General features: G+C 39.0%; 1 protein-coding gene across 4 annotated transcripts in view; it reads right to left on the bottom strand.

The window, feature by feature from the left end:
• The window catches only part of agap3 (ArfGAP with GTPase domain, ankyrin repeat and PH domain 3), a 157941-nt gene that overhangs the window by 77875 nt on the left and 56032 nt on the right, over positions 1-24034 (bottom strand). For 2 of the 4 annotated variants that reach the window (XM_079863066.1, XM_079863065.1), the window contains exons 1-3: positions 13261-14861; positions 4711-4769; positions 364-451 (exon numbers count right to left, since the gene is read on the bottom strand). In XM_079863066.1, coding sequence (XP_079719192.1) covers positions 364-451; positions 4711-4769; positions 13261-14767 — 1654 coding nt within the window. In that variant the 5' untranslated portion in view covers positions 14768-14861. Of the gene's footprint in view, positions 1-363; positions 452-4710; positions 4770-13260; positions 14862-24034 lie in introns of those variants that run through there. The other 2 variants (XM_079863063.1, XM_079863064.1) reach the window with 2 other exon arrangements.

The following is a 24034-nucleotide window of genomic DNA, read 5'->3' as shown; positions in this document are numbered from 1 at the left end:
ATTTTGGGGGCATTCTAACTGCATCCTATAGACTACATCACATGTTCGTCTTCAATCAACTGTTTGAAATGTAAGATGACCTATGTATGACTTGGGCAGGGTGGGTCTTGGGCATAATGCGTTAATAATTTTAATAAAATTTAAATAATTTTAATTTTCCCCCATAAGTAATTTATTAAATTAATTATTTTAAATCGATAGCCCTAGTTCTTATAAAAATGAGTAAACAAATGCAGCGCACAGATGACCATATGAGACGAAACAAATTCATGGCCAGAAAAGTCTGCTCCGCGGCAGGAGGTCTTGTTGGATGGCTGGCCCTGACAAACACACAGTATTCGGCCCTCCCCGCTGCTCACTCACCCTCAGGCGACTCCTCCTGGACATATGTTCCTGTCAGATACCGGTGAACTAATGCTGACTTCCCACTGGACAGGTTTCCCACGATGCCCTGCATGGAGAAAAACAGACACGCATATGACGACAGTGTTTGGGTGCATAATGCAGAGACAAAACAGAATAGCAAACAAATAATCGGCTGGAAGATAATCAGTGAGATATATTTCAGGATATTAAATAACTAATAAAACTCGCTGCAAGTCATTTTTTTAATATGAAAGTATCACTGATGAACTGTACTTCTCAATGAGAGTGAGAATGAAAGACACCATCCCCTTCGTTCCTGAGACTAACCAAATGGGCCTAAAAGACAATAATCAGTTTCAATAACTATTCACTACCAACAGATGGAGAACATCCGTTCTGCATCCAGGACTTCCCTCAAACGAGTCGAGATTCCTTCTGTCATCAAACAACTCCTCAACCATGGAGAAAGCAACTTTCAGGAGTTTCCTCATACTTGACGCAACTGTTCCGCCTGTCAGTCCACAGGAGGACGGCTGTTCCTGCACCAATGGATAATAATTCCCTACCAGCTGGAGATGGACAGCTTTACAAACATGAGGACAGATACACCTGTCTTTCTCCTCAAACACTAGAGATGAAGAACTTCCTATAACAAATATTGAAATTAATTGACGAAGTGAGTGCTGATAAAGAGAGCTTATACTGATAACAGGGCCTGCATGGAATCTACTGAATGTATATGTAATGAGTGATTATAATCAAGGTATTAATCAATATTTTTCCTTCGAAATATCAAATGAGTTGACTGACTTCTCTGGAGATTTTACTTTGTTATAGAAGTTACCAGTGTGATTACTGAAATGTTCATGTATTCTTTAATGTCTGTATTTGATATCTGAATGCAGTAACAATGCTTGCTTATTCAGCCCGGCTTCCAGAAATGAAATAGGGACTTGTTTTGTGTTTGAGAAAGGTCTTCAACATGTTAAAACATATAGGGGTCATTGAAGCCAATAGTTTAAGGGACCTTTCTTTGTTGAAGCCTTACTTTCCAGTTAGACTAAAGTGTAGCTCTCCTTGAGAGAAAGAATGCATTATCTTGATGTTTTGAGAGGACTCTCCAGTTTATAGTTAGAGCCTGGCCAAATCCAACCTGGAAAAGCTGTGTGTCGGTGTGTGTGTTAGTCTTCTTGGTTGCAGGTTAAGGAACCACTGGCATTATTGGAGATTGACTGAGTTGTTGTTCTGGACAGCAACCCAAATCTGAGAACTGGAAGGTCACGACGTGCCTAACTTCAGGGTCTGAGTGTCAGCTGCCTAATCGGTGGAGATATGCTTCAGTCTATCTGTATATGTGTGGAAAATTACTACGTTTATCTATTTCTTAGCCAATCAGAAACTGCAACCTGAAGCAAGGACGTAGCTTAGACCTTGGTGTAGGGTATAACTGCTGTGATCTTTGTAACTGTAAGCGGGGTGGCCTATGAACTCCATGTGAGTCTTGAAGCTGAACTTCTGCTGATGAAACTGCAAACTATCTTTAGTAAAACTTTTCTTTAATTTATTACAATTCTGACTCTGGGTCTTCATTCATCATATCTGTTTCTGGATCTTTGACTGTAAAACCCCTTACACTACTTCTCACAGAATTCAGCAGAAAGATCAGTGGCCGGTTGCATAAACTGATTAGACTAGTCTTACAAGTTAGTCATCTACATTTTTTCTTCAAGTATGGTGTAGGGCCTCCTTTTGCAGCCAATTACAGCATCAATTCGTCAGCATGGAAATTACAAGTCCTGCACAATGTCTAGAGGGATTTTGAGCAATTCCTCTTGCTCCTCAAAAACACCCCAAAGTGTTTCAATAATATTTAGACCTGGTTACTGTGCAGGCCATGGGATATGTTCATCAAACCATTCTGTCTCAAGTCTTGCTGTGTGTATAGGTGCATTATCATGTTGTTGATACACGGCACCCCATTCAGGGTACAATGTTTGAACCATTGGGTGCACATGGTCCTCTAAAATGGTTGGGTACTCCTTGGCAGTGTATCAGTGTATCAGTCCATCAAGCCCAGTAGGGAACGCCATGATACTGCAGCCCAAACCATCACTGATCCACCCCTGTGCTTCACTCTGGGTGTTAAGCCTCTTTGGGGCTTCTCCGCACTGTAACTCTCCCAGATGTGGGAAGGACAGTGAAGGTTGACTCATCAGAGAACAATACATGCTTGCACAACAGGAGAGTCGAGGTCTGCATTTAATTCTGCCGTAATTTTGGGAAGCTGTGGTTTTGTTTTTTTGGATACAATCCGGGTTAGTACCAGGACATCCATTTCAAACAGCTTCCTCTTGCGTCGACAGTTATTCCTATTGGAAGTGGTTCGTCCTTCATGGTGGCATGCCAACATTACCCTGGATAACACCACAAAGACTGGCTGTCCAGGTCACAGATGAGCCAGCGAGATGCGCACCAACTATTTGTCCTCTTTTGAACTCTCATATGTCTCCCATTATGTTGTGGATTGCAATATTTTATGTGCAGCTGTGCTATTGCTCTGCTAATTCAACCTTCACACTCTGCTGATAGAATGTAAAAATCAGTGAAGATTGGCCACCAGGCCACGCATATATAGGCCGTTGACAACAAGGTCACCACATATCGAGCATCGCTAGTACCAACTTGACCTTCAATAGGGGACCAAATATTGCTTTCCTCATGGAAATGGAAAACCTATGTCCTTTCTTTTCACAAAAAAACACACCAAATATCCTCCTCTCCATTCATTTAAACAGACGAGGCTCATATTGAACACCGTTTTGGTTCATCAGAGAGTGGTGTGTGTTGTTAACAAGGGTTCACTTCAGACAGTAACAATCTTCCTCCATAATAAAGCAGTTCGTTACTCAAGTGGCCACTGCAGTCAGAGAACAAAGAGGAGGATAGAAACTTCATTAGGAGAATATTGGATGTAAAAACTTTATGAGCATATGATTTCATCGTGTTGCCTCATAAGCAGCTGTGTGTTTTTTGTTTAAATTGGATAATTATGATCATTGAATTGGATAATTTTTCACTGAAGTTCACGGATACTAAAACTGTGATTTGTGTAGCTGTATTTTTATTTTTGTAACATTAAAATGGTCCAGTGTTGGGGTGTTAAGCAACACATTACAAATGCTCATGTTACACGTTACTGTAATTAAAAATGGTGTACCTTTACTAGAGTATATTTTAAGTAATGTGATCTGTAAGATGATTATGTTCGCTGATCACTGCTTATAAGTGAATAAAAGCCTAAATTAAATATGTTAATCATATAAAGCGATTGAGTCTCTTTACAAATTCAGTATGCACCTTATTGATGGTGTTATACAGCATCTCTGTCAGCGTGTAATATGATGTAATAAAAACTACAGCTCCTTTATTTATTTTTTGATCCATTTCATAAAATCCGCCTTCATTTAGCGAGTGAATCAACATTATTAGTTCCAGTTAGTTGTGGACGACATCAAGAACACGGCATTTGTCATTTAATATAAAATAATAAAAATATTCCATGTTGGCTAATTGCGCATTTAAGTTGAATATTGACGAGCATAATAACAGACAAATCATATTAAAGAGTTGTGATGTATCAGTTAAAGAGATTCATTCAAAATGTTTTATTAATTATACGTTAAATACAATTTAATATATTAAATCTCTGTAATAGCCAGCCTATTGTTTTGGAAGTAGATGCATTTTAATCACTGATAAAAAGTTGGCAGTCAAAATGAAAACATGTTGGAGGGCATAGATATTCTACATTCTTTCTGACAAACAGAAAAAGGAAATGTGAAATACAGTATGTACAGTGTTTTCTGCATTTTCAGTTTCTTTAATGCAGTGTACAGTGTTTATTATAAGGGAGATAGAATCCGCAGCTCAGTACTCACTACTCACGACACATGAGTATTTTTAAATAAGCTACTCTTTTACTCTTACTCAAGTAGTTTTTTGGAAAGTAATGGTTATTTTTCTTGAATATATATTTAAAGTACTCTTTCCGCCCCTGATAAAGTGTAAATAATAATAATAATCATACACTGAGTCATATTTTGACAGTGATGTTGTGTATGAAGTATCAGTGAATTTTCTCTCTGGTGGCTATTCTGAGGGAACGTCAGCAGAATAAGTGACACTCCAGACTGTCTCAAGCAGAAATATCATTACAGAGTGACACACAGCAGTCTGTGTCTCTCTGCTTGCTGAATAAATTCAGTGGTCGACATGTCAGGATTTACTGTTCCGCATAATGTTAAGAGATAAAATGACAAAGTAAGGGTTGGGAAGATCACTCACCACTTTGAGCTCTGGTACTGATCGACTCAATGTCCATTCCTGACTGTTGACGAAGGAATCTGGAAAGAAACAGATAGAAAACTTTAGTAAGTGATTATCTTTCTTTCTTTCTTTCTTTCTTTCTTTATATAGCACAAGTAAACACAACCAACGTTGACCACTGTGCTTTACATAAAATACACAGAAAACAGAAAGACAGAAACATAATATAATATAAAACCTCGTCAAAAAAAAAATCAAGGAAATGCCTGTTCGAGAAGATATAACTTTAGTTTGTGCTTAAACTCAAGTAAGGAGGTCAGTGTTCTCAGGGAAATTGGGAGGGTATTCCACAGCCTAGGACCCACAACAGCAAAAGCACGATCACCTCGCGATTTCAATCGAGAATGAGGCTGGGACAGATTTCGACTGCTGGAGGAACGTAAACACCTAACAGACACATTTGCTGTCAAAAGTTCAGATAAATATGAAGGGGCGAGACCATTTAAGGTTTTAAAAACAAACAGCAATATTTTAAAATCGACCCTATAACGCACCGGCAGCCAGTTTAGCGACCGTAAAATTGGCGTGATGTGTTCACGTTTGCGGAGCCCGGTTAAGAATCTGGCAGCAGCGTTTTGGACCATTTGCAGTCTAGTAATAGAAAACTGCGGCAATCCCACATATAAGGAATTGCAATAATCAAGACGGGATAGCACGAAGGCATTTAGTACTCTTTCAAGCTCGTTCGACGATAAAAAAGACTTGGCCCTGGATAACAACTTTAGGTGGTAAAAACAGGATTTGACCACTGTGTTAATATGTTTATCAAGCTTAAGGGCGGAATCTAGGGTAATTCCTAAACTCTTAACAGTAGGTTTGATCTCAGAATAAATATTTTCCGCATTAAGCAATGTTTTCTCATTTTCTACTGGAGGCCCAAATACAATAGCTTCAGTTTTACTAGCATTTAAGAGTAGAAAATTAGTAGACATCCAGGACTTGATCTCATTTAAGCACAAATAAAGGTTTTCTAGACCCTTTGTGTCAGTACGTTTAAAAGGCAGATAGATTTGAGTGTCGTCTGCATATAGATGAAAAGACACTCCGTGTTTCCTAAAAATAGAGCCAAGTGGCAACATGTATAATGAGAACAGAGTAGGAGCCAAAATGGAGCCTTGTGGAACACCACAGGTAAGAGGTGCTACAGACGAAAGAGAGCTTCCAATGCCAACAGAGAAAGTTCTATTTGTGAGGTACGACTTAAACCAACTGAGAGCACTTCCACGGATGCCAACAATTTGTTCAAGACGTGATAATAAAATTCTATGGTCAACAGTATCAAACGCTGCACTCAAATCTAGAAGAATTAAAATAACAGAATCCCCTGAGTCAAGAGAAAGTAAGATATCATTCAAGACTCTTAATAAAGCAGATTCCGTACTGTGGAGCAACCTAAAGCCAGACTGGAATTTTTCAAGAATACTGTTCTCATCAAGAAAACTCTGCAGCTGCATTAACACAGTTTTCTCTAGGATCTTGGATATAAAAGATAGATTTGAAATGGGTCTAAAATTTGATAGATCATTAATGTCCGAGTTTGGGTTTTTCAATACAGGTTTCACTGTAGCATGTTTGCAGAGGGCAGGAACGGAACCTGAGAGAAGACACTTATTTATAATGGACAAAATCCAAGGCCCAATTTTGTCAAATATTTGTTTAAAAAACCATGTAGGCACAATATCATGAGATGAGACAGTAGGCTTGAGCCTAAGAACTATATCTGTCAAATTGGACATAGTAATAGGCTCAAGAGAATTTAAGAACTTGGTGGCTGTAGGAGTATCCACGAGGACAGGAGTAGCAGATACTATAGATTGTCTAATTATAACCAATTTCTCCACAAAAATTTTTAAGAAATCTTCACATGTAGAAGCTGATTCAATAAGACAATTATTACCCACAGGATTTAAAACAGAGTTTAAAACCTTAAATAGGGTCCTAGGATTATTTAAGTTTTTCGATATCAATTCTGAAAAATAATGAGACTTTGCAGTTTTAACAGCTTTTTGATAAGAAAATAAAGCTTCACGTAGTATCTCATAGGACACCTGAAGCTTATCCTTTTTCCATCTCCTCTCTGCTCTTCTGCAAAGTTGTCTTAGGTGACGCGTGGTGCTATTTAACCACGGTTCAGTTTTATTTTTCTGACATTTAAGTCTCAAAGGTGCTACCATGTCCAAAGCTTTTGTACACAGTGAATTAAATAAGCTCAATAACTCATTAATATTGACTGCATTTGAAAGGTGATCTAAAGAAAACAGTTGCTCAGCATCAGAAAAGGCAGCAGAAAAGGCTTCAACCGATGATGGACAGGATAGACCTACACGTGACCATTTACTAGGTCTGACAGATGCAATGGTGTGGCATGGAAGATCAATACTAAAAACAACAGGCCTGTGGTCTGAAAAACTCAAGTCACCAATTTGGACATCAGAAATAGAAAAACCATGAGATAAAACTAGATCAAGCGTATGGCCATGTACATGGGTTGGCTGATTTACCCATTGAACAAAGTCACACGCCTCAATCAGGCTCAGAAAGTCTCTAGATAGAGCTGAAGAGTCAGAGCAAACGTGAATATTAAAATCGCCAACAATTAAAAGAAATACCCCCTAAAAAGTCTGAGAAATCATTTAAAAAATCTTTGTTTGTTTTTGGAGGCCGATACACTACAGCAATTACTAGTGAGTTTACCTGGTCTACTGAAAAAAGTTGAACTTCAAAAGTCAAATATGAATCTGTTTTCAGTAATCTACAACCGAAACTGTTTTTGAAGACAGTAGCCAGTCCTCCACCCCGGCCAGAACGACGAGGAGTGTTAAAAAAGTTAAAATTAGTGGGAGTGAGCTCCGAGAAAGAGCTAACATCATCAACAGGAAGCCAGGTCTCCGTCACAAATAAGAAATCAATGTTGCCGGCAGTTAATATGTCATTTAGTATAAAAGTTTTGTTTCCCAGCGATCTGGCGTTTACTAACGTCATCTTGATTGAAACAGAGTCACTGACCGGTTGTAAAGTTTGCTGAAATACCCGTTCCAGTGAGCGCAGATGACGCTGATCAACTCCACCATGCCGCAAATAAGGGAAGCGGCGCCGCCGAAGTTGCAGTGGCGAGTCCCCAGTTAGATGAAGAATCCATTGATAGGGCGTCTCGAGAGAACGCCTCGAAATGTAGTAGCCGCGGTCCTTCCCATGGGCGCGAGCGTCCCGAAAAGGTCGACGAGCCGGTCCCGGCATCAGTCCCAATCTCAGCCTGACGGCTACGCCACCCCGTTTTCCTCTCCTCCTACGCCGCCTCACCAAAGGAAGCGAAGGCGGCAGACGACGCAACCACACGGGCAGAGCTCGCAGGAAAGGAGGCGGTGGAAAGCCGAAGCACTCAGCAGGTACATTGTTATTAGAGTAAGACTCCATTGTTGTTCTAATGTCAAACAACGTCTGTCGATCATATATAGTTAACGTTGTAACATGATAGGCAAAACTTTGATTAATTAAGGAAAGGAAATATACTATTCCAAACAGTAAGAAGGAGATCCAGAGAGCCAGACGGCCAGCCAGAAACAACGGCGCCATCAGTTCACAGATTATATCATTCATTTCACTCAATAAACTGGACAGACATGTTTGTATGTTATAGCTTATATACACATCAATATGTCCATCAACCAGAAATGATTGATGAATTCATCAATTCACAAAAAAAAAAAAAAAAAAAAAAGATTTCACTATTATTCTTACCTTTGCGTGACAAAACATTTTGTTTCAACTATGTTTAGATTATATATTTTAAAAAAGAGTGTTATAAAAGGTGTTTTTTTTATTCTTTGAATACATACATTAATAAGTGGAGTGCCACTTAATCAACTGAAGAAACAAATTGAAGAAATCAGTTTATTTTTAAGTGTCACTCTCGGTCCTCTATCACACAAAGCCTCTAAAAAGAGCACCAACTGTAAATTAAAAGTATGTCATCCCCTCATGCAGAAGATCAGAGGCTTAGTTGCTACTAATAATCATGTTTGTCATATTGGCTACATGGACTGACAACAGCGAAAACACAAGCCTCATTGGCCCAGCGAAATCCTGCCCATTTCTGTGCCACAAACACTATCTTTTGTGCAGTGATTACATCATCACAGCGGGCACATGGACAGCCCTGTTTAAAGCACCACAGAGGTTTGTGGCACTGCATTGTTTAGTTCATTTTTCACTCCGCTGCTCATGTCCAACCTAATCAAAATTTCTATTCAAAGCATCTGAGGAACAGAAGAAAAAAAAAAAACTCTTTGTAGATTCAGGGGACAGTGAGAAAACTACACAAAGAAAGGGACCCATTTGAGAGTGAAAAAAATCTATGCATGGTACCAAAAGGAGTCTCATCTGTGTGATGGTGGAAACATGGTGTGCTAAGTGTAACGCACGGCAAGTCAGGAGGTGTTTCCTTCCGTCCTTCATTTAAACTTGATGTTACACCCTCCCTTCGCACTCAACAAACTGCTGAAGTGACTCAGATGAGATTCTTCCTGCTGGGCTCAGCAACGTGCCCTGATGAAACCAGGCGTTTTCAACTTCCATCCTCGCTCTCACACACGGATGCAAGGAAAAGTGGACCTACGCCAACATGCAAACACATTTGAACATGACAACCACTCCCCACAATCCCACAGGACAGCATCTTGCCATTTTTTCCCAAAGATGTTGAGGTACCACAAGTCAAAACAAATCAAAGTAATTAGACTTCAGATGCACTGCACGTGAGCTAAACCCAATGAGGCAGGTAGGTATCAGGTAAATATTGCGGTATTTTGGAGCGACAGATGTGAATTTGTCAGTAAAATTAAACCCCATTGAGATAAAAAGGCATCAAACTGATGTTGCTTTTCCTTCTGAAGGGTGAACTGCAAGCGAAGCGCTTTTCATGTCATAAGGGAGCCAAAGCGAACTTAAGTGATATCTAGCTAAAGAAAATATGACTCAGAGTTTTAAGAGGGCAAGGTCATCACAATCGCATGGGAGAACATTTAGAAATTGCTCTTAATGCTATGTCAAGCCTAGAGGAACAGAGATGCATGCAAATCAATAGGCTTTTTAAAGCCTCTTTTGGAAAATGTGGAGCCTTTTAGTTAATTAGTGGTTAGAATGAATGTCCTAAGATGTTGGTGTGGTCGTCCATTTCTTTTGCACATTTAAAAGAGAAAGGGAACTCTTTGTACCTTTATAACATACAGTAATGGATTTTCTCAAGCTACCTGTGATGCAATTTTCTAGCTTTGCACCATCTGAATAGCCTGACTTCATCATACTCATATTCTAGGCAGAATGTGAGTCTGATACTGCTCCATAGGGCTTTCATTATGAGGCGTGTCTTAACCAAACTAGGAAAAAACAATAACTCTGCACTCAATTAGATAGACCTACAACCAATCAGAGCAACGCAGTGAGCGACGCATAGTTGTCAACAGAGCTCAACTGCACACATGCAGGAAGAAGTAGTAAAGTAATGAGTAAAGTAATAATAAAGCACTCCATGAGTGCGACCAAAGGAGAAACCACAATGACCACAGGGTTTTGTGGTTGTTGCCGAATCCCGTAGGAAGGACGGCAAACACATCTTTCCGATCGACAAATGCCTTGATTGCGGTTCGATGTTCGTCTTTTAAAATTAATGCGCTGTCGATTTCTTTTATAAAAGACGCGATAGCGGAATCTAAACATCTCAATTCTCCTGCTGCAGTCGTCTTTGTTGAAAACAACCCAAGAGCTCTTTGGTGACGTGGGTGATTACGTAACCGCAGATCATCTGTCCATCATCGATTAAAGCCCGCCCTGGCAATTTGATTGGCTCGGCCTTCTGGGAGCCGAGCATAATTACTCCTCAACGGATCGAGTCCAGACCGAACTTCCCGACCAAAAAATGTTGTGGGCGGGGTTCGGGCTGGCACCCAGGCTACCATCTGAAGTGACCACACACCATTTTTCTAACCTGCTATTGAAACCCAGCCTTCACGACCCGAAGGCCTACAAGTCATCCGAATTCTAGCTGAGAAGACCTCTAAGGAGAGTCTGGCACTTTGTATTTTAAGCCTGGAAGGCTTTACCTTCCCTCACCTGCATACACAGAACTCACAGCTACAGAAAACAGTCAAGACCCAGGAACGACCTGCTTGTCAAACAACCAGGGCATGTAGCGACAGGTACACGTAATCTGCACACCTAAGCTTTGGTCCAAAAAGCTCTCAAGTTCAGTAAACACACCTACATTCCGGCTGCAAGTCAACTTTTGCAATGAAAGGTCATTCTGGGAGTTTGGAAAGGATAGTTTCCTTAGTAACCAATGAACATAAACTCAAGCAGATGCCAAGGGTGTAAACGGCCCTTAATTTGTTATCTCCATTTGAGGAGTGACTAATAGTGCTGCCTAAAAACAAGCCCTGTAAGTCGTTTGTGAGAGCTTGTTGTGCTAAGGCAATCTTTCCCAGATATACTTAGGAAGGTAATGTGAGTAGATTGTTTCGATAAATGCAAGTCCACTGATTGAATGATGGCCAATTAAAGGGCCGTGTCACTCTTTCTGTCCAAATACATATAAAATGAAACATAAGATAAAATAAATCTAACAAAGAAAATAAAACAAAAACATCAGAACAACCATATCTTAAAAAAACCTAATTAGCATGCCCAACCCTGATGCCTCTGAGGCTGATCTAGTCTTCCAAGTGAAAGCAAATGGTTACAATGCTAAAAAGGACAGAATTTAGACAAACGAATTGGTCAAGACCATAAATGAGCTTGTTCATTATAAAATTAGTCTCTGCATCTTAATATTAAATGCAAATTAAGGGCATTGGATTGAAAGCTCTTCCTATATTAAGATAATGATATATAGATGCACAATTTAAATAAAAACCTTGAATTGTCAATCTCAGTGTCACTGGTTCCATCCATCTTTAATGAGTATGTGTTATTAGATGAGTCCAATTAAATTGATGAAATCAACAAAGCTGAATAAAAGTCTGAAAACTCTGAACATTATATAATTGTGTGTGTGTGTGTGTGTGTGTGTGTGTGTGTGTGTGTGTGTGTGTGTGTGTGTGTGTGTGTGTGTGTGTGTGTGTGTGTGTGTGTGTGTGTCTACGCAGACAGCTAGACAGAAAAATAATATTTGTGTGCATTTTGTTAATGCATTTTGATAATGTTAACTCCATTACAATTAATTAAATCTGCTGTATCTTTCTCTCTTCTATCCAGCTTTCCATTCCTTTATTTTTTAACATTCTGGTGAAATTTGTGTGGGGTTTGTGTGGGAAAATTAGGGGTTTTATGACACTTTAAGCCTGTCAACAACGCCCTAACTGTTCTAACTACGTAATAAATGCTCAAGACATCTCAAGGTGTGCTCCCAATAACATCATCTTACATCCTGAAACATGTTCTCATAATTCAAACATAAGGACAGCTCTATTTCAACAGATGTGCTAGCATCTCTCCACTGACATTTCAGTCATCTTGTGTATGCAGACGCTTCATTCAAATTATATATTGCAACCCAGAAGCTTTAAAGGCTAAAGATTTCACACTGCAAATGTAAGCCAGACTTCACTGACTGAAGACAAAAGGCAAAAGTAATTTCTGTTTACCTTATGCAATGCTGCACAAATACTTCTGATGAAAATGCCACAGGCAAAACTAATCAATTTTCAAATCATCTAAATAAGGATTATAAAGGAGCTGAGGTGACATAAGGTTAAGAGCCTAGGCCTGTATACATCATCTTGTCGCACTCTCAGTAACCTAATCCCTCTTAAAAATCACAGCGTAAAGCTCTGCAACTACACTATTTGTTTTCACTACCTTTGAGACGGTGCATGAGCTGCAGGCAAAAGAACGAACAGACACGGAATGAAAACATGTTTAAAATATCATGAGGACTGTTGTCTACATGCTGGGTTATGATTTAACCTTCAGAGCTTTTAAAGCAAAAACAAACCACAAAAAAAACACAAACTCCAATCCAATGAGAACGTGATCGTTCTGTATTACATTTTACAAAAAGTAGTGCTTAGGAGGGATCTGACAGCATCATTAAATTATTCCCTTTCTTTATTCGTCTACATCATCCATCCTTGACTTATTCCTGCAGTCTATTTGATTACCTTGAAAGCGTTAATGATTAAACAAGATTTGATGGATGCTTTTTTTGCTTCCTAATTCAATTGCAGTGCAGACATACACTAGAAGAAAACTCCTCTTGGAGCCAATTAACAGCTCAAGCACACACACACACACACAACAGAGCCAAAGCCCTCTGAGTGAATAATGCATTTAACCTCTTACTATGCCTGTTGGTGCTGCTCAAGCCAGACCTTCCATATCATTTTAATATTTAATCAATTTGCCCTGCTCTCTCAGGCTACATCCAGGCACTCAGAGTCTGTCCTCTTCAGACAAAAAGCATTTTCCTACACAGACTGGGATGTGGAATGAAATTATGCATTTTACACTACTTACCTTGACCTTTGCGGAAACCACTGCCAGCTAGAGTCTCTATAGCAACAGAATCAGGCTTTTTATTTCTCGCCAGGGGATGACTGCCAACTGTTTGGCTTTCAGTGCACAGCTCAGATTTGTTGCTGGACAACGGGTCCTTCCTCTTAAAACGATTAGCAATCAGCTGCCAAAAACTAGTTTCTGGTTGCAATTGTTTGGTGGGCTTGGTTAGCTTGGCAGGACGGAGAGGGATCTCCAAGACTGCTACCTTGCCACGAGTTTGGTACTGTATGTACTGTGTGGCCCCTTGGTCCTCGTCTTGCTCGCAAGCTGGCATTAATGTCCTGCCAGTAAGGTAGGAGAACGGACGAGTGGTTTGCATTGATTTTTCTCCAATACTTGCAGTGCGTCTCCATTCAGTTCGGTCATCCTGCTCAAGTTGATTCCGATTCCGCCTCATCCTGAGACTCAAACTCCTCCGCAGGGATCCGAACGTTCTCTTTTGTCCTTCCCCCTTGTTGGGTTCCTTTAGCCTTGTTGAAGTTTGTGTCACTACGACTTCCTTGCCTGTTGCCTGTCGACCAAACCATCTCCATCGGAAGCCTGGACGAGGCAAACTACCGGTGCCAGTAGAAGCGTGGCTTGCGAGCTCACCCCGGGATCCAGTTCGCTCTTTATTAAGCTCAAGCACAGTCATGCTAACAGGCCGTGGCTTGCTTCTGCTTTTAGAAGTCCGACGGATTGGTGGTTCTTCTAGTCTATAAGGAAGTAGGCTAACAGACGGCGGCATGTCTGGTTTTAGACCGTCTATGGCACGCAGCTCGGCACGTCTTGTCTGACACCGCTGGACCACATCTGGGCAACCTTGCTCATTGGGGGTAGAGGAAGGCAGAAGAATGTTGCTGTAGTTTGTAGCTGCCAACATGCAAACACTGCGGGGTCTTGTAGAGCTGTCTTGGTTGATGGTTGTTGTGGTTTCCAGTCCCCTTTTGTCATCTGGGAAGACAAACATGCTCACTACTCTTCTGCTGCCCAGGAGCCGAAGGCCATGTGCAGGCCTTCGTAAGACCGCCACATGAGTTTCTGATGCATTCTCCACAGATATAGCATTAAAACTAAGTTCCTTAATGGGAATGTGGCAAACATCAGCAGAGACTTCTTTGGTCCAAGCTTTCTTTTCCACAGCCAAATCGAAGTCTTCCGCAGAGGCTTGTTGCACACAGCTGTCCTGGAAGAAAGAAGGTAACCGGTCTGTCCTCATTCCTAGTACATCCCCTTTCCTCCACCCCCCATTCCCTGTGCTGCTCAGGTAAAACCACCTATTGAGCTTTCCAGCTGCACTCCTCCTCTGCCCTGGGCTCTCTCGACGTTCCTCCCTATGATCCGCCTCTTGTCTTTCGTTGTCGTCCTCTCCCACGTTGTTCTTAACAACTCCCAGCTCAGCTTCTACCCTCCTCTCACCCCCTCCTGAAGGCGTACGAGTCTGCAGCTCCTCCTGGAGTCCCATTCTGGCAAACAACAACTTCATATAGAGTTTTACCACCTTGGTCTTGGTGAGGAGATGTGATCTTTCCTATAGAAATCACATTTCATATTACGGACACACCTCCACAAGCTTGTTCTCAGCAACTTAAACGCTCTCTCTCTAACACTGCCACACTCTTGAGTCTTTCACCTCCAGGCCACATTCCAAAAGCAAGAATAATCCCTCACCTTTGACTTGTGAGAGACGGAGACAGAGTTAGGGGGGGAAAAAACTTCAAACAAGCACCAGCATGACCTCACTGAAACTTTTACCTTGCAGGGGATTATGGGGGGGGGGGGGGGGACTCGCTATGAAAAAACAAACCTGTGCATTGGAGGGATAAATACAGCCACAGATTAAGGAGTCTTTGGTCTTCTCCTACTGTCAAAAACAGGTCTGTGCAACCCTGCAGTCAGCAGTGAAGGCAAATTCCTTAATGTTCCGGTTCCTGGCATGAGTGAGAGGGGTCTGTTTGAACTTCAAGCTGCTCCCACATGTCCCAAGGATAACGGCAAAACAAGGAGCAGAATATTTTGTCTCCTTAAAGCGAAGGCATTGCCAAGGCACCTGTAGAGAAATCCTTGCGGGAGATACTGCTGTGACTGAAGATTAAAACAGAGGGTGCCTGATGCTTGGGGTAGCGAGTATCTTCAGCATAGTTACCAACATTTGTACCATCCTAAAAAGCATCCAAATTAAAGGCCATTTTGTAGAGCTTCCCTTTCTTCGAGCCTCCCTAAATCATTCTCTCTCTAGTTCCCACATTCCCACCCTCCCTTCCTAAACTGCCCTCCCTCACAACTGCATTTCCTCATCCAACTGAACAAGGCAGAAATTGGCAAACAAAACTGGGGAGCTCATTGCATGGGGGGAGGATGAAATGCCAAACAATTCCCCAGTTTTCTCATGCATGTCTTTGCCTATGCTAAAGCAATGGCATGTAAAGTTTTCATACCACCTATGCCAACTCTAGGAGCATTGAATAAGCATTATGGGAAAGAATGTGCAATGAAAATAAAATGATTTTCCAGAAACACTAAATGTGCATGCAAAAGCTGTCTCCACAATAAAAATACAAATACAACATGACAAAGTATTTACCCCATAAACAAATTTTAGCTTTGCTATTAAGATTGCTTCCTAGGATTCTGTATAACATTAATATTGGTTCCTAACATGGTAAATCTGACTGGCCATCGGTCATACTAGAAAAAGCCATCTGGATTAGGAAAACAAGGGAGCAGATTTGAGATTTTGTGCTTGTAAAGAGCACCCACAAGTGGTTTCAATGAAAACTACCCCACCAGTCTAGTTATTCTACACTGCCATGGAGAATTTTTTTTAGAATGATCCAGAGACTCAGAGAATGATGACATTCCTGCTGTGCAAAGGAATTTATGAGAAGTAATATTTTAGTTGGACTATGGTAAACTTACAGCTGTCATAAGATGGACAAAAAAATTCACAATCAAATGCATCAATTTTGTCTAAGAACAGCATATACATTACATATAAATTTATGAAAATATCACAAACTTATTGAAACAGACTTCTAAAATATGCAAAATAATACAGCAGCACCCTTTCCCCTCTTCTTTCTTTCTCTCTTCATTCTTTCCCACTTTCATTATTTTCTTCCTTGTTTCCTTCTGAAGTCCTATCCTTCCTTCCCATGTTTATTTTTGTCTTTCTTTCCTTCTTTCCATCCTTTCCATATTTATTTTTCATTCTTTCTTTCTCTCTCTCCCTCTTTCCATTCTCATTTGCCTCTTTCATTTTTTCCTATTTCATATTTTAACATTTTCTTCTTTACTTCTTTCCTTCCCTCCTTTTATTTCTTTCCTTACTTCCCTTTTAAATTCTTTCCATCTTTGTCTTTTCCTCTATTTCCGTTCCTACTTTCCTTATTTCTTTCCTTGCTTTATCATGTCTAATTCCTTCCTTATTTAATTCTTTTCTGTCATTCTCTCTCTCTCTTCATCATTTTTGAGATAACCATCTAATTATCCAGACAATAAGTAGCCTACTTTAATCCAGTTTACTCCTTTATGAACTCATGTCTGACATCTTACATGTACGAGTCTGAGAACACAACAGAAGCCACGGGCTGATGATCCTAGACTAGTCTTTCCTTTTTTTAAGTCTTTTTTTATAAGAAAAACCACAAGTCCCTTGACCATAAGGCTTTTTATTTTGAGCTTCCACCCCCACTCAGAGTAAAATATTTGACAGATTTCCAATTTGTATATGATTTTAATTACATGGACATATCCGAGAACATAATTGCTTTTACATTTTGGGTGAACTTTAAACTAGGCCTATATGTTATTAATTACTCACCCTCATGTCGTTCCAAACCCGTAAGACTTTCGTTCATCTTCGGAACACAAATGAAGATCTTTTTGATGAAATCTAAGAGATTTCTGTCCCTCCATTGACAGCTACGCAACTACCACTTTGACGCTTCAAAAAGTTCATAAAGAGATCGTAAAACTAATCCATATGAATTGAGTGGTTTAGTCCAAATTTTCTGAAGAGACTCGATTGCTATATTTGATGAACAGATTTAATTTAGGCTTTTATTCACATATAAACATTGATCAGCGAACATACACAGCTCAACCGAACATGAATGTCTCGCAAGAACAAACCTCTTCTGGAAGCTCAAACGGTTCGGTTCTGAAGCGTCAAAGTTTCAGTTGTATAAGCTGTCAATGGAGGGACAGAAAGCGCTCAGATTTCATCAAAAAGATCTTCATCTGTGTTCCGAAGAAGAATGAATGTCTTACGGGTTTGGAACGACATGAGGGTGAGTACGAATTTTCATTTTTGGGTGAACTATCCCTTTAACTTTAAAGCCATATTTAACCAACAAAATGTTTCCATAGCAAGATTTATGTCCTATATACTCTTATCAACTCTCAAGCTAAAAAAGATACCTCACGCTACAGTTATTTAAAATACAACATATCAGTCAAAAAACATCATACATATGTCACTGATGACTCGCTTTTCATTCACCACAAAAATAGTTACACATAACTAGGTTTATCATATGTGAAGCACCTTAATTTTTACGGCCTTCACCGCTGATAGACAATGATGTGAAAATTTGAAATAAACAGCAAAACAACAAGTACAAATGTCTATAACGTTAAATACTATTTTCCCACACGTGGACACAGACGTGGATATTTGATATTTACAATTGCCCCTTTTCAACACTATCTAAAATAAAATACACCAGATCAAAGATGACCTCAATTCTGGAATAGTATTTTAAAAGAAACTATTCACTATACAGTTCAGCTATTTAATAAATCAAAAAGACATTTGTAAAGCAAGCACTAGAAAAGCCAGAAAACAACCGAGCATTAATCAGTACCTGTGTTGATAAGATGGAAGTTAACATGGTAATTCGCCTTTGAAGAAGTATTTATTACCTGCGTCTACAGCATTAGGGTTCGCCACCCCCGTAACATCCACTGAGATCAAACAGTCCTCGTCGCCCCACTGCACATGGCTCTGTCTTGGCCGTCTTTTCCCTCCAAAACACATCATGATGATGACTTCTCCAAACTACAGGAATATCCTTTCACCGGTGGCATTATCAGACCAAAAACAAACTAAAACCAAGTTTAGCGTCCTAATCATCTCTGATATTCCCATTAAGACTGTTCTTCAGGCGAGACGGTGATGTTCTAGTACTGTTTTTGACAGATTGACTAACGTCATGCTGAGATCATGAGCTTAGCTTTGTCAAATATCAAAAATGTCCCGGTAAGAGGGAGGAGATGACAGACAGGTTCAGGAAACATGTCGAACCTTTGTAATCCCTCATGAGAAGGAGGAGGGGACCACGGCCTCCCTGTCTTACCTGAAGTAGGATTAGTCTAATCCTTAACCAATAGGAATCATTGGTGCATTATCCATACCCGGTGTGAACACGCACACACAGAAATGCTATCGTGTCCCACTCTGTTTTGGAGTAAAGTGCGGTCGTCCCTTTAAAAAACTAGTTTAACTCATGTTGGTATCTGTGCAATGCTCTGACGCAAGACGCCCCACTGATATTTCAAGTCCAACCACTGTCTGTGATGAAACTCTCCACTTGTCTTTAAAGTCAGATTAAACAAACATCAGTTAAAAAGTAGTGCAACAAAATGCAAAAAGCTCGTAAGTGTGAAAGAAATATGAATTCAGGGATCATAGCTAGGCATCAAAACTCTCCACTTATAACCAATATTCAACAAGTTAAACAAGTTGACTCATTACAGAAACGCACAGGGTTGCCCAACATTTTCGGACGAAACTACACATGCATTTACAAACTATTTCCACCTAATGAAATGCATTTAATTGACGAGATCCCATAGAAACGGGAGCACATAAAGACCATATCGACTCAACATCTCATTACGTTTTCATTAAAAACCAGCGCGCCATCGGCGGTACCGTCTGCGAGGCTAAATGAATACAAATACTGATGGATGAGAGAAAAAACACATTTTGCCCTGGCGAGGTGGAGTAGCAAAGGCAGAGCATTAGATATGCCTTTAATTTCTACCGATTTAATTATGCAGACCATCAGAAAGTGTGTTTCCGAATGCTTTTTTCACCCTCAGGGCGCACCTTTATTACGCCGAACCCTTTGGAAATTGGCCTGCCAGTCTAATTAAAACAGAAAAACTAATTACGGTAAGACAATTAGACCTCTCGTCTTTTATTTTAAACACTTCTAATAGAGCAAGAAAGTGACGCAAGCAGCATGCCAATCCCTCTCGTCTTTTTTTATGAAGATGAAGATGTTGCTTCAGGATATTTAGTACAGAATTCAGTGAACATCTTCGGATCTGGAATTGGTTTATGCACAAACATTCAGTGCCACTGAGGGATATCTAGTAAAAGGAACATTGTTAGAGAAATAATGTTTATTAAAGAAGATTTCTAGCATCTTTAATTGATATAGCCAATATTCACAATATTTACTAGTTCAATTCAAGTTTGTGAATCATTTCTAAGGTGTCCAGTCCAGTTTTACTCTGAATCAACCTTTTCTTTTCACACATTACATGTTTTTATAAAAATACAAGGCTGCATTTATTTGATCAAAAATGCAGTAAAAAAAAAAAAAAAAAAGTAATATTGTGAAATGTTATTAAAATATAAAAAGCTGTGCTACTTAATATTTTTGTGGAAACTGACTTTTTTTAGGATTCTTTATTAAATAGAAAGTTCAAAAGACATTATAACATTATAAATATCTTTACGGTCACTTCTGATCAATTTAATGCGCTTTTTGAAAAGTAATGTATATACTGCATTTTATCATTATATATTTATAAAATAATTCTTTCTTTAGTCAAAGATTATTAGTAACGGTCTGTGTTTTTGTTCTTACAGACATTTTTAACCTACTTCTGATGAAAAGGAAACGCTTTTTAATCAATTTCAGAAAATAAAAATGCCATCTAAAGAATGAAAAATATTTTTAACTACATCGTCCTCCTCAATTACCATGTCAGCGTCTCTTATTAGCATATCAGTGTGCAACAACTAATCCAAATACAATGTGACTATTTGTTAATACACTTTTCTTTTAACCTGTAAGCTTTTGCATACGTCTGTGGGACCTAAAAAAACGTACTATAATAACGTTAAACATAAGCCTTGAGCACATATGAAGCCGATCTAAATCATAAACAGATTCTAAATCAGATTCTAATCATAAATGCAATATTACAAGTTGTGTCCATAAACAAACACCAGTAGGGGGCAGTATGTCTTCTCTCACAGCGGACCACTGAACCTATTACTTCAGTTCATAAATCAAGTCTAGCATCATTAAATCTTGATTTTGTCTGTATCACCAATAATACGTGTGCTTTCACATAGCTCCCATTATATTTCACCCAATTATATGCTACTAATATTAAATACTGACATTGCATGCAACAAAATCTTTCCCTAATTATGAGAAATCGCAAAATTAGCTTTGTGTGCAACTTTAGGAAGGAAACCGTGCAAAAACTCACACCTCCATCAGCTCCTGAGCTCATTACCAATACTAATTAGGTTACACAAGGTTATGTAATTTTCCAAGCTGCACTGCAGTCCAGTTCAAAAGCAGGGGGTCCCTGTGAGAACGTGATCATGTGGAAGAACACACGGCAGGTGTGGAGCGCTATGGTGCAGTACAGTCATGTTACGTAAGGGAAGACGATCCCCGAGGGGCAGGAGGAAAGAACGAATCAAAGAATGTGTGCAGGATCCGCCGGGATGCAGAGAGACAATTAATGCCGACTGAACTTTAATGAGGGTTCGTAATGAGTTGTGAACGCCTTTATACTCAAATAAAGTAAAGCCATTGATACGGTTTATAATGCTTTCAAATAAACAACAGAATTTTATCGCTATAAAAACACACCACAAATGCTGTGCTTTCTAATTATGCATATGTTCTGGTTTGGTTTACCATGATGCATAAATTGTTAAAAGTCAACATGAAGGCAAAATTGCGCTCAGTTGCTTTCTTAAAGAGATAGGTCACCCAAAAATAAAAATGTTGTCATCATTTAATTACCCTCAAGTTGTTTCAAACCTGTATGAATTTCTTTGTTGGGGGGGGGGGTTCAATATTTATTTTAGTATTTTAAATAATGAGCACTGATAAATAATCCAGTTACAAGTATTAAAGAGATAGTTCACCCAAAAAGGAAAATTAAAATGAAAGTTGGGCCCCATTGACGATCCCTCCTCCCATACTATAGAAGGCCCAACTTTCATTTTAATTTTCCTTTTTGGGTGAACTATCGCTTTAATACTTGTAACTGGACTATTTATCAGTGCTCATTATTTAAAATAATAAAATAAATATTGAAACAAAAAAAATTACAACTACATGGTAACAGGTAAAATGTTAGACTGTTAGAACTGTTAAAAAAAAACAAAAAAAAAACAATAACAACAATAAAATAATAATAATAATAATAATAATAATAATTTCAGGGTTATTATTGACCAAAGCAAAAACTAATAATGCTTTTTGTTAATTGAAATAAAGCTGAAGTAATGTAGAAATGTTGCTTTGGCAACCAACTGAAATAAAAAAAGTATTACAAAAATAAAATAAACAGAAGTAAAAAAAAAAAAGACACTAAAACTAAAACTTAAAATATACAAATAAAAGCTAATTCAAAATAATAACAACTATATAAAATAATATATAATACTACAATAATGCTCTTCACATCCCAATCAATTCCTGTTGGGAAAAGTCCCGCCTTAAACATTGGCTGTTGAACAATACTGTATGTATCACTTACATCACATCACTAATAGTTCTCATAATAATGACAAATATGAAGGTAAAATGGAAATGTGTATTTTCTGAACCAGTTGTGTCAAACCAACTATAATTTCCAAACTATTTCTCCGAAACCTCCCCCTGCCCATTCCACCCTGCCCTCCATCTTCCATTGTTCAGCCGAAGAGAAAGTCCCGCCCACAAACCCCCCTCATTGGTTGACCCGAGAGTTACCACCACAAACAAACAGAGCACAAACAAAGCTTCAGGAAGTCAACCTACCAATGGCTTGCTTATAGTTTTAGTCTGCACTAAACTGGGATAAAAGCAAGTATTTAACATCAAAAAAATTGCACACGTCTCAGCAAATCCGCTTTCCTGGTCACTTCCTGGTCTGAATTACATCGTTCCGGCAGGGCATCATTCTGATGTGTCCTGGGTTCAGACGCCAGATTTAGCCCCACTACTGTCAGCCTGCTATTTGGGCCACGCTGATGACTAGGTGTTGAACGGGTGACTAAAGTGCTGGAAAGCATGTTAATGGGATGGAATGACTCAGCGGAGGAGTGATCTCACACACACACACACACACACACACACACACACACTAATGAAACCTTCTACCTCATCAGCATTGAGAGCCCACATTAAGTTTCACTGTGATCTCTATACTATGTTAAAGTTGACACGTGTCAGACTATTCAGGAAACTTGTTTGAAACTATTTTGACACGGACCTCACATGCATCCTGTGTGATAACTGAGAATAAAATGTGTAAAAACTGACAAGTTATCACTGAAATGCAAAAAGGGCCTCACAATATGATTAATTAGTTATTAAATATATTGCATAATGTGCAACAGATCACTAGTGCATTCAAATAGTTACAAATATCATGATATATGTATATGCCGAATGCAACTGCTTATCTGTTAAACATATATAGTAATGTTTAAAAAAAAAAAAATGGGTACTGCATGTATATATGTGTACGTGTGTGTGTGTACATAGGTGGTAATACCATGGTGTTTTAATATGGTCAGAAATGTTTAGAAATATATATTTTAAATGACAATAAAAATAATGGTTTAGAATGTCTTTTTTAAGGTTAAAATCTAAAGTGAGTTTTTAACAACAGAAAAGTACCCCCATATTACCAAAACCACTGTGTGTTTGATTCTGCCATAGTAGTAATATCATGATATTTTAAGTACCTTACAGCACCATTCAAGAAGCATTTTATATGAATAATAATCAGACAGTATAATCATGTATCATGGCTCCTGAATGGTACTGTAAGGTACTTCAAAGAATAATATGGCATATTATTCCATTATTCTTTGAAGTACATGGAGTACAAGTAGTGGTATATGTTGATGGTAATCCCAGTTTTTTACACACACACACACACGCACAAAAAAAAAAAATTATATATATATATATAATTTTTTTTTTTTTTTTTTTTGTAAGCATAGTTTGCCAGGATAGTTTGACCGTTTTGTGCACTTATAAGGGCTAAAATGACACTATATTGTGTATAGAATGTCCACACACACACACACACACACACACACACACACACACTCACCAGCTGAACTATTCTTTCAGGCCATAAGTGCTCCTCCCTGTCTCAATCACCATGACAACATGCATCAAAATGGCCGGCCGTTTTCCATGGGACCAAAAAGAGAGTGTACCGGAATTTTAAGGACCTCCATTCAGCTCCCTAACTGAAAGAGAGCTAGTCAAATCTTCATAGGTAACAAGGGTAACGAACTTTAGCATGAGAATGATCACATCACATAGTTAAGCTACTAACAAACTGGGCCAAAGTTATTTGAAGATTGTTTCTCCTCTCCTCAACTGAACTCAAGCTCATATTTGTGTACGACCCTCCCCTTCAGTAGAGACACTGATGGACATGGACAGTGTTGTGATTGACAGTCATTAATAAAATGACTAAA

Source organism: Squalius cephalus, assembly GCF_949319135.1.
Source record: "Squalius cephalus genome assembly, chromosome: 25".
Lineage (NCBI taxonomy): Eukaryota > Metazoa > Chordata > Actinopteri > Cypriniformes > Leuciscidae > Squalius > Squalius cephalus.
This window is presented reverse-complemented; position numbering and strand designations above follow the sequence as displayed.